The following is a 12228-nucleotide window of genomic DNA, read 5'->3' on the forward strand; positions in this document are numbered from 1 at the left end:
GTCAGCAAAGAACAGCTGTATTATATTTACTATATTCTATTTAACAAAAGAGACATTTAATATATTTTCACCAGAACTTATTAAATAAAAATTTAAAGAGATAGAGGAAATATCTAGAGTTTGAATAAATTTACTAACTTTCCCCAGTAAGAAAAGATGGCTCAAAATAACTATTAGTTTAAACATCCAAAATAATTGTTACTATGTAAATTATAGGTTTTGACCATAAAGTAATTGAGAAATTTAGAAAAAGTGAGGAAGCCAAAAATAATTTAAGTGAATCCAAATTCAACTTAAAACAGTTAAATTTATATGAAGGGATGAATAAAGAGGCAGCTGCAGACTCATTAATAAGAGGGGAAAGTTGGCGTTTTAAATGCATGCAGTTATACTGATACGCTAATATAAATTTTATGTAAAATATTAATTTGAACAAGTATGGAATAGTATTCATTCTAGAAATAACAACTGTATGTGTATGAATAATATTTAGCTAAAATTTTTATTAATTTGCAAAGAAATACTAATTTATAGAGAATGTAGTTTTTTTCTATTCAACAATTAAAGTCCCAATTCCAACAAAACACACCAAAATTAATACATAAATATGATTCAATAAAGTTCCATCTTTAAATTCTTCAAAATCTTCTTTGGTAAACAGATCCAAAGATAGGTTAATCCTACATAAAAGATGACAAAATTGAATCTTATTAATATGTCATAATCAGTGGTCACTGAAAAGTTCTAACATTTCTAAGATTGCAAAGTAACAGTTAGCCACTCCCTGCTTTCACTGCGTTGATAACTTACTTTGTCTAGTTGCCCATGAAAAGCTTCTGATGGACTCACTGTGCAACTCATACTTCTCTTCTCCACTCCAACTCCTCCTGCCAATACCCTTGGTGCCTTCAACAGCCCCAATTACAAGAACGGTGTCACAAAAACACTATACCACAGGCCTTTACTCCAGGCCACCTCAGCCTCCCACAAGCAAGGTCATCGCGGGGACACCGTCATCACGTGGACCTTGTGCTTTACTTCTCAGTGCGGGAACCTCAAAGTGTGCTCAGCTGGTGTATTTCTATACTCCTACCTTCTGTACCCTTGACTGTCCCTGAGCAACGTCACTGCCCTCCTTTGAACTGCCAGTCCCTTGATCTCATTTGCGTCCCCCTCAGCCCTACAATCATTTCTTTCTGTCCTCCTAATTAAGTCCCTCTTTGAGGGATTGAGACCTCCTCCTCATTGTAGACATTGCCTGACATTCTATCCTCAGTCCTCTTCTCTCCCTCCATCCTCACTACATCTACTAGAACTACACATGACCTTTATGCAGCATAGACAGCACACTGGCTCCACTGTGAATTCCAATTGCTTGGAATTTTCACCTGAGTGAAATTACCTAAAATTTACACGCCAAAATAAAACTCAGTAACTTCACAAAACCAGCTCTTTCTCTTGACTTCCTTATTTCTTAGGTACTCATTCTCCAACCTCAGTATCATTTCTCATCTTCCCCTACATCTAGTCACCTGTCTCCTCTCCACTCTCAGTAAGTGCATTTCACTTCTCACTCGGACAGCTGCTACAATCCCCAGATCTTTTTCACTTCGTGTCTGGTCTCTATCCCAAACCTCTTCACAAAATGACATTTGATTCTTTTGAAAACACAGATCTGATCAACCCACTGCTTTAAAATGTTCCATACTGATGATGTACAAGAGGTTTGCACAGTCTTTTATTATCTTTTCATAAAATACTTATTACTTATAAAAAGAAAAATAGTAACCATGTGTAGTGGAGAAACAGACATCTTAACCAATATCAAAGTTAATATCATCAATAAGGGATAAATGAAGGTCACATGACTCCAGATGTGAGCTTCTGAGGAAGAAATGACACGACTGCTTATGTAACGTTCCAGTCAAAATGCAAAATATGGATCAAGTCATGAGAAGATATCAGCAAGTACGGAGGGAGCATGAAAAATAACTGGCCTACATTCTTCAAATATGTCATTATCATAAAAAACAAGGGAAGGCTGAAGAACTGTACAGATTAAAGAAGACTAAAGACACATGGCAATGAAACGCAGCACATGATCCTCAACCAGAGCTGGTATCAGAAGAAATATCCCATTAAAGAAATTATTATCACCATTGAAAAAAATTGGAATATAGAATATAGGTTAAAGTCTTAGAAAAATATTAAATTTCCTGAATTTGGCAACTGTAGTGCGGTTATTAAAAAAATCTTTGTTCTTAGGATACACACACCAAAGTATCAGGGGGCAATACTTTATACACACACACACACAAACACAGAGAGGGAGAGAAGGAGAGAGAGGAGCAGGAGAAAGATAAAGCAAATGCAAACACCAGTAAGCCTAGGTGAGGGGTACTCTGGAGTTCTATGTATTTTCCCTGCAATCTTTCTGTACATTTGAAATCATTTGGAATAAAGGGTTAAGGAAATGTTCCATGTTTCTTCACTGCCTACTAAACTGAGAATAAACTCTTGGCCAAATATTCATGTGAGACCATTTGAAATACAGTCTCAGTGTACTGTATACCTTTCTTCACTACAACTCCCTTAAACAAGCTTTAACCAAACTGCATTCCTAAACATCTTCTTGGACTCCATGAATATGCTCATGTCCGTGTCTAAAGTACACACCCTTCCCCCATATTCCCACTTATAAAAATCTAATTTCTCGTTTCCAAGGCCCTCCTTACTTACCTTTTCTACTACGTTCCAAACCCCACCACACTGGGTGTAACCTATCCCTAAGAATGGGATGAACCCAGGTGATTAGTAAACCAGGGCACAGTTGAAAAAAAAGGGAGGGGGAGGAGTTGATATGCTCAGTTTAAAACATGTGGTGTTTAAAAGTAACTGTAGAGGGAACTATATTCAATATCTTGTAATAACCTTTAATGAAAAAGAGTATTAAAATGAATACATGTATGTATATGCATGACTGGGACATTGTGCTGTACGCCAGAAATTGACACATTGTAACTGCATGTACTTCAATTTAAAAAAAAAAAAAAGTAACTGTAGAACAGCCTAAATGAATTCAGAGGTACAAGAACAGAGGTCAGGAGTAGAATAGAGATTTAAGGGTCATACGCCAAGAAAGTGGGACTAAAGCTATAAAATGGGTGAGTGGTCTCAGAATAAATATGTAAAGACAGAGTAGGACCAACAATTACTCCCAGGGCAGCATTTCCTGTTATTAGATGGTAGCTAAAGGGGCAAATTAAAAATACACAGAAAATAGGGGCTCACAGTCTTTAAGGCATGACCCTGCTGTGACTCCCTTTGCCTGGCAAAGCAATAAAGCTGTTCCTTTCTATCCTCAAAAAAAAAAAAAAAATACACAGAAAATACAGTCAGAAAGGCAGGAAGAGGACCATGACATAGTCTTCAGGACAATAAGAAAGGAGGAAATTAAAGGAGTAGTAGTAATAGAATATTAAATGTGACAGCGTGTTCAGAAAGAAGAAAGAAAAAAGAAAAAAACAACATGGACCATGGAGACAGAAGTTTCAACAGCACTGTGAAGACGGGGCCCAAAAAGAGTGTATTAAATTTCAACAAGTATTGAGTAAGTCCCTTCTGTGTGCCAAGCACTGGGTTTAAGGAAGGAAACGGGCTGGAATTAGCAATGGGCATGCAGTAAAGATTGGAGACGGTAGGATGTAAGAGGGAAGGAAGAAGTCTACACTTTTTAATAGTTATCTAAATGGATTCTTACCAGAGGATTTCAAGAAGGTTCATCCTGTGTAATCTGAGTCTAGAAACAACATAAAATGTAAGGAAAATTCAAATTAGTCTTTGGCACTGGTTTTCTCATTAATAAATACAAATTGAAGAATAAGAGTTATAATACATTTTTAAAATATAATTATTAGTTTTTATAATCTGGCTTAAAATTCTAATTAAAAAAGGATTTACGTAACCTTTTGTTTATAAGAGGGTATTTCTAGAAAACACAGCATATTATTTTAAGTTGCTAAATAATCCTTAGGTCATTTGATGTTCAGCAGAAGGCCTACTGCTGAGGCACAAGAGAACCCGACAAGCTCAAGATTATGGCCAGAGCAAAATTAGACGTAATCTAGTATGTTTATTCAAGTAATTGCATCTGGATTAACACTCAGAAAAAAAAGTCTGGGTTTTTTGCACATTTCTCTGTCTATTCAAACATCCTTGTCACCTACAAAACCACTGGCTACTTTTTTCCTCATAAGTCCCTCTCCTGCCTCATTCTTCTTCTTAACTGGATGAGAAAAGTAAAGCAGAGCACCACTAATGTGAATATTAGTTTATATGCCATTATTGCAAACAATGTGTGTTATTACTGATGCAATATTACAGGAAGAGTGATGAGGTTCCAGTGTTAGACTGCTTACAAAACCCGGCAATCTGTTCTGCTTATTATCTTATGAAAATATTCTTCACAAAATCTAATTCTGCAGATTTACTGACTGTCAAAATAAAACTTGTCATTGAATGACTGCTAAAAACTTACAGAAGCACGATAACATATATATTAGGATATGCATATGAAGGAAAGAAAACAACTTATGATTCACCAATTTATGTGGCATTATTAGTTACATAAGTTTTATCCAACTTAACTGTTTGAGAATCCAGAACTTTCAACTACTTTAATAAACACACTAGATTACATCTAATTTTGCTCTGGCCACAATATCAACTCAATATTGATGCAGCTTTAGAACGTTTTAATTTATGAGTTGTTTTCCAGGAATGAAATAATGACATCAGGGCCATAACTCGAGGGCAGATTTTGTTAAATGCATTACATTGGACGGCAGCATCACGAAAAGGAAGTGGAAGTACAAAGTGACACAAAATGTACACTTCTAGAATGCAGATTAAACGTTTTTCTTCATCAATATGGATGAGTTTTGTAATCTGTATTAAAAAGTTGGCATCAAATTCAGATTTAATAGACAAGCACGTTCCCTTCGCTCGGTGAGGTCCAGTCAACATGCACCCCTGCACCCTCTCACTCATACGCACACCTGCAGTCCACTCCACACTCACAGCTCCACAATGTTCTGTACTTCCTTTTTTTTTTAATTAAAGTATAGTTGATTTACAGTGTTGTGTTAGTTTCTGGTGTACAGCATAGAGATTCAGTTTTATATACATATGTATGTGCATATATACATTCTTTTTCATTATAGGTTATTACAACATATTGAATATAGTTCCCTGTGCTCTACAGTAGGATCTTGTTGTTTATCTATTTTATATACAGGAATTAGTATCTGCAAATCCCAAATTCCTAATTGATCCCTCCCCTCGCTTTTCCTTTTGGCAAGCGTAAGTTTGTTTTCTATGTCTGTGAGTCTGTTTCTGTTTAGTAGATAAGTTCATTTATATCATTTTTCAGATTCCACACGTAAGTGACATCATCAACTATGGCGAACAGTGATAATATGGTAGCCTTGTTTCTACAGTTCTATACATTGAACGTGACGATCAGGAAAACTACCGGTCTAACATGACCCAAGGGTAACTAAACTGTTAGAGAAGCCAGTCTTCTTTAATACAATAAAAATCGTGTTAACTTACTTCCACCAGGTAATTGTTGAGATTTCAGCCTGAGTCTATATTTTTCATTTTCTTCAAGCATTTTACAAATGACTTTGTACACTCCATTCCATACTGAAGCCTTAAAAAGATAAGCATAGTTAAGGAACACTGAGCAGAGAATCAAGGAATACATTTCGATACAGGCAATTGGGATTGACTCAACTGTGCTGCATGCCAATTTGGTATTATCATTATAAAGCAATCTTACACTTAGAGACTAAAACTTAAACATAATTGTTTTCCCATGATCACTGAATTCTCTGATATCTTTTTCCAACTTCCGAGCATTTCCTCTCTGTAGTATTTAAATTAACTGTCCTGGATGAAGTCTTCCTTCAAAGGCAATGTCCATAATGTTCTATGGTATCAACATACTCACTTTTGTTTTGAAAGGTAATAAAGATAGTGAGTTTCTATTCATATGTCTAAACCACTGGACAATGATTTATTTGTGTATTTTATTCTAGTTAATTTTTAACCTTTCTCCTAGGACACACCAAAGCAAACGCACTAGAGAGCATGGATATACTTGAACAGGAAGAATGCGGACTATGGAAGCAAACAAATAGATCCAGGCTCAAATTCTGGCTTTGCCACTTAAACCAGTTGCTTGACACTGGGCAAGTGTTTTAATCTCATCTAGGAACAACTTCACACATTGGGTTATTAGAATGAATGAAAAGTATATGTAAAGCACTTACCCCATTGTCCATTTGGCACAAAGTAGGTGTAAGTATATATTGGCTATTGCCCAAGAGGAATTGGTTCTTGGAAGAAAGATTTCTCAGTATAATGGGAAGGTTAAATGCCCACTCAAAGCACACCTGCTGCACGGGTTAGTTACTCTGAATGCTATTGTATACTATACATGGATTGGAAATCAAACTCAAAGCTCAGAAATAATATGATTTCGTGTGTTGTTATCAACTAACAATTTCTTTAACCTGAAGAGTAAAATACCATGGTGGGAAACAAAGATTAGCAGAGCAGCTGATCTTGAATATGTTTAAAACATTCCAGTTACCATGACATCTGGACAACCAGAGATGAAAATGGAAAATGGTTCATTATAAAGGTTCACGCTTGTCAGCTTTTCTGCTAGAAACTTAACGCACATCCCTTGTCTTTAAAAGAGCAATATGGCACCAATACAGATACATTATTCTTTTCTGTGAAATCCATGATTTTCTTATGTTACACTATCAGTTTGTTATATTCTATGGAACATATATTTTCATGCTTTGAAAAAGCTCCCAGTCGGTTACATTTTGGTTAAAATTGTTTTGTATCTTCAAACACTGGAAAGACTATGGCATTACTTTTCCTGTCCTGAGTATCTTTACACATTTGTATTTAAACAGGTTAATCTAAAATTCAAAATATCACTTATTCCCCTTTACAATAATATACCTTTTTCTTTTTCTTCATTATTTTGGAAGCTTCATTCAAAGGTATGGGGAAGTCAAACTTTTTAGCCAAATCCTCCTGAGTTAAACCTAATTTTAAAAGAGGAGATTGACAAGGTAACATATCAAGGTTAGCACATACTTTAAAGGACTCACTATCCTGAGAGTAGACAATTATAAATGTCTCTTGAGTTCTATTTTGAGCCTCTTCGTCTGTTTTTCAACGCGCTTCATTTCCAATCCACTGTCTTAGTGCTGGACTGCCACACGTCTCTTTGATCTGTCTGTGTTAACGCAGTCAGGCTTTTTACCTGATGCATTTTATTCTTTCCTTACTTCCTGCTCTCTCTGCTTCAAAGATGAAGAGTTCACCACCACCACCGCTACCACCACACTCTGTCCAATTCCTAGAATAAATATTTCATCTGTTCTTGTTATTCAAAGGAGCTGGAAACCTAGTGCTAAGGTGTCTCGGGCTACCCCTGAATTTTTAAATCAGCAGCATAGCGGCAAAAAAAAAAAAAAAAAAAAAAAACCTTGAGTGCCTTTTAACTATGGAATCTCTGGAGTGGTATGAAGTCTAAAACAGTGCCCCTGATGAAGAATCTCTGAAGGCTTCCCACCATAGCTCACTCCCAGGAGCCAATCAACTTACACAGAGTACAGCTTTACACTTCCAAATTATCAAACTAAATTTAAGTAAGTTAAATTATCAAAGTAAAATTAAGTAAGTTCTGAAAGGACACCAGACAAAATATTTATATACTTCTTAACTTGGACTTGAGTCTTGTCTGCCTCCAGTTTATCTCTGGTACACAGCGTGAACTAAGTAAATCTTTCCCATCACTTCTCTTGTTCAAAACCTTTCAATGCAGAACTTCTGGGTAGCTGAACACAATGCCCAGTGGGGTAATCAACTTCCCAGATTTCTCACCAAACAACTTTACATTACAAAAGTTCTACAGAAAACCACACCCTCTGCATTACTTGAAAACAGAGAACGCTGAAACTGCAAAATAAACGTAAGTAAAATGAGAAAAGTTGTTAAACTGCGGTACTATGATCCCATCTGCTCCAACATCACCCTAAGCAGGGCTTTGCAGCCAGCAAGGGAGAGAAAGGAAGGACACTAGAAAAGGTGCCTGCAGGAGAGCTGGAGCAACCAACAGAAAGATTAAATTCACCCTAAATGTGAAAATACTAAAGCATAACCAGGCAGATCGCAACACAGACTACCAGAAGCATTTCAATGTACAATTTAAAAGGCGAGATACCACATAAAGTACCAAAAGCATGCAATTTAATGGAACCAACTTGATTAAGGTAGCATGATTTAAAGGGACAAGTATGACTTAAAGGGACAGTCTTCTAATCTCATGGCTTTTAGAGAAGAAAAAGAACAAAAAGGAAAGTTCATAAATTAGGTCACAAAGAAAACATCGGTAAGATATATAAAGTGGAGACATTACAAACAACATTCTGAGCACAATGCAATAAAACTAGAGTTTACTAGCCAAAAAAAAAAAAAAAAGAAAGAAAGAAAGAAAGAAAGAAAGAGAAAAAGGAAAGGAAAGAAAAGAAAGTCCTGGAAATTAAAAAATTAAATCTATTAAGCAACTCTAGATTCAAAGTGGTAATACAAACTGAAATTACAAAAATAAATTTAATAGTGACAATAAAAACACTATATATTAAAATCTATGGAATCTAAAGTAGTGGTTAGAAAAAAAAATTCCTTGCACTAAACTAAATTGTTACCAATTAAAAGGAAGAAAAAATAAATGAGTTAAATTTCTTGCTCAAAATGAAAGCATAAAAATAACAAAATAAACCAAAAGAAAACACATAAGGAAATACTTTATCTGTAGTATTTATCTTTATTTATTATTTTCTTTATATCTTTAGCATTTATTATCTAGTCTAGGAGTCTAGAGAAACAAAATACCTAATTAACAAACAAAATTCCTGAATTTAAAAAAATTAATAAAATAAAACATTGGCTAACTTGATCAAGAAAAAGAAAAAAACACATATATGAAAAAAATGAAAAGGGTGAAATAACCATTGAAACACAAGAAATTTTTAAAAATCATAAGATACTAATTTGCAGACGTCTATGCAAATAAATGTTTAAAAATCTACATGAAATGGATAATTTCCTAAGAAAATACAGGTTACCAAAATTGACCCATTAGAGTTAGAAAGTATGAAGGGACCAATTTCCATAGAAGTTACAGAGAAAATTATTAAGGAATTAGCCCATAAAAAGCACTAGACCCAGATGGTTTCACAGAAGAATTCTACCACATCTTCAAACATCAGATAGTCCCAATGTTCTCCAAATTATTCCAGAACATTGAAAAGAAAGGAAAAATTCTTAATTCCTTTTATGAACTAAATATAACTGACAGCTAAGTCAGATGAAGTACAAAGAAAAACTATAGATACCTCTTTCAAACACCAATGCAAAAATCCTAAATAAATTATTAGCAAACAGAGTCCAACAATGTTAAGAAAATAGTACATCATAACCACATGGGATATATTTCAGGAAGGCAAAGTTGGTTCAAGCTTAGGAAGTCCACCTGTATCATATGCCATATTAATAAATCTAATGGAAAATATATCACCACAGATCTAAGAAAGCCTCTGACAAAATTCAACACCCATTCATGATAAAAACACGAAAGAAAATAAAAATTGAGGAATACAGTTTAATGTTTTAAATATATATGCTTTAGTCTTAAAGCCAATACCTTATTTAATGGGAAAATACTAGAAGTATTTCTTCTAAGATCAGAAACAAGGCAAGGATGCTATCTCCACTACTATTCAACATTATACTCATAGTATTAGCCAACGCAGTTAGACAAACAAGTCAATTGGAGGCAGAAAAACGGGTTAAAAAGAAATAAAGTGATCCATTTACAAATAATATACCTGGAAAATCTTCAGTATCAATGATAAAACTAACCCAAATACTAAAAGAATTCAGCGAAGTACTGGGATCAGAAATTAACATAAAAACCCCAATAGGCTAACTGAAAGAAGCCAGTCACAAAAGCCCACATACTGTATGATTCCATTTATACTAAGTATCCAGAATCGGCAAATCTATGGAGACAGAAAGAAGTTCAGCGTTTTACAGCTGGGGCTGGGGGGAGGGGAGGGCAGTGAAGGGGGGATGATCAATGACTAATGGTTACAGGGTTTCTTTTGAGGAGGTAGTAAAAATGTTCTAAATTGACTGCGATGATGGTAGCACAACACTGTAAAAACCACTCAATTATCTACTTGGGTAAACTGAGTGGACTGTGAACTGTATCTCAATAAACTATTTTTTTTTTTTAAGCATGGGTAGAGGAATGGACTTTTTGAGTCGATGGAAATGTTTTAGATCCTGATTGTGGTGGGGTACTACCAGGTGGATAACTTTCTCAAATCTCCTCAACGTTGTTATTGCTGTTGTTTTATCAAGACGCTTTACATACACAATTAATGAACATTTGGAGGACATTATGCAAGAGGAAAACCCCATGTACAGCAGCAGAGAAGATCAACTACCTAGGAATAAATTTACACGATATAGAATAAACCCTACAGGATATGGAGGTACAGCTCAGTGGGAGAGCGTGTGCTTAGCATGTGCAAGGTCCTGGGTTCATTCCCCGGTACCTCCATTAAAAAAAAAAAAAAAGTACTTTCCTCAAATAATAAAAAGTAAGTCCCCCCTTCCCCAAATCTGACAAATATGAAAACGACAACAAGTATCACAGGAATTCCTCCTAGATTCAAAACAAGACTTAGATGCTAAAATAAAATAAAACTATTTTAAAAACTTATAGAAGGAAAATTTTTAAATATCAAACATCCCTGAGAGACACAAAAGTAGAGGGAAGATGGAAAGACGTCGTCTCCCGTTCTCAAAGAGGAGATGACATCATTTTGACGACGCCGGTTCTCCTCGGGCTAATTTGTAAATTCAGTGACTCCTGAAAGGCACATGGACAAGCAAGCCGGGGACCCCCTCACTCTGAGGGGCTTCAGGGACCCCATCCAACAGCCTCTCGTCTCAGAGTCCGACCTCAGGACTCAGTTTCGGGCCTTCCCGTGCAGGCGGCGCCCTCTGGGGCAGCCCCGAAGCGCGGGCCCGGCCCGGTCCCTCCGTCCAGGCTGACAGGAGGGCGGAGCCAGCCGCCGACGGCCCGAGCGGCCCCCCGGGGAAGGCTGACAGGAAGCCGACCGTCCGGGCACCAGGACGCCCGGAGGGACGGCTGCCCGGAGGGGGACGGACGCCAGCCGGCCATCCCCACAGACCCCGAGGCCCCGCCCGCCCGGCCCCTCGCGCCACCTGCATGCGCCGCCGGCCGGGGCCCGCTCCGCGCGCTCGACGCCCGCTCCGGGGAGGAGGCAGCGGGGGCCCTGGGCCGGGAGCCGGGGGGCATCTCCCCGCCTCCCGCCGCCGCCGCCGCCGCCGCCGCCGCCGCCGCCGCCTCCCGCGGCTCCTCTCGGCTGCGGCCCGCCCCGAGCCCGGGGGTCCACCGGCCCTGAGCCCGCCGGCCGCCCAGCCGCAGGACGCTGCCGCACTGGTGCGAGCCGAAGCGGGTCACGTAGACGAAGCGCGCCCGCTCCCGCTCCCGGCCGGCCGCCGCCATCGCTGCCGTCGTCGGGCACCGCCGCCAACTGCCCTCAGCCACCGGCGGAGAGCGACTGGGGGCGGGCGACGCGGGGAGGAGGGGGGACCCCGGCGCCGGACCTCTGCTGGGAGGCGGGGGGAGGGGGCTGCAGAGCTGAGGGAACAGACCACTGGGGGGGGGGGTGGTGCAGAGCTGAGGGAACAGACCACTCGGGAGGGGGGAGGTGCAGAGCTGAGGGAACAGACCACTCGGGTGGGGCGGGGGGGACTCTAGAAAAAGAACCAATGGAGGGGTTGTGCATGTGTTCGTAGACAAGTCCAAAATCTTCTAGGTTAGCAGGTCAGAGACCCAGGGAAGAATGGATACTGGAGTTCAAGTCTGAAGACCATCTGCTAGCTAAATTCACCCTTCTTCAAGAGGTCATTTTTTTTTTTCTGTTTTTTCTATCAAGGCCTTCAACCAATTGGATGATGTCCATCCACATGATGGAGAGTAATCTGTTTTACTTAAAGTCTACCGGTTTAAATGTTAATCTCATCTGAAAAATGCTT

General features: G+C 38.5%; 1 protein-coding gene across 1 annotated transcript; it reads right to left on the bottom strand.

Moving 5' to 3' along the window:
• Positions 1-260: 260 nt before the first annotated feature.
• Positions 261-11796, bottom strand: C22H5orf47 (chromosome 22 C5orf47 homolog). Its single transcript, XM_074350020.1, has 5 exons — positions 11392-11796; positions 7045-7130; positions 5614-5713; positions 3761-3799; positions 261-680 (listed from the first exon to the last, which is right to left on the bottom strand). Exons 1-4 carry the CDS (start codon positions 11693-11695, stop codon positions 3780-3782), a joined length of 510 nt encoding a protein of 169 aa, XP_074206121.1. The 5' UTR covers positions 11696-11796; the 3' UTR covers positions 261-680; positions 3761-3779.
• Between the last annotated feature and the right edge of the window lie 432 nt (positions 11797-12228).

The sequence above is a fragment of the Camelus bactrianus genome, chromosome 22, assembly GCF_048773025.1.
Source record: "Camelus bactrianus isolate YW-2024 breed Bactrian camel chromosome 22, ASM4877302v1, whole genome shotgun sequence".
In the NCBI taxonomy this organism is placed as follows: Eukaryota; Metazoa; Chordata; class Mammalia; order Artiodactyla; family Camelidae; genus Camelus; species Camelus bactrianus.

Coding starts and splice junctions, on each gene's coding strand:
- C22H5orf47 (XM_074350020.1), bottom strand. CDS start 11,695: ATGGCGGCGGCCGGCCGGGAGCGGGAGCGGGCGCGCTTCGTCTACGTG. Junction 7,131..11,391: donor CCGGCCGGCGGCGCATGCAG/GTGGCGCGAGGG, acceptor TTTTAAAATTAG/GTTTAACTCAGGAGGATTTG. Junction 3,800..5,613: donor TCAACAATTACCTGGTGGAA/GTAAGTTAACAC, acceptor TGTTGTTTCTAG/ACTCAGATTACACAGGATGA.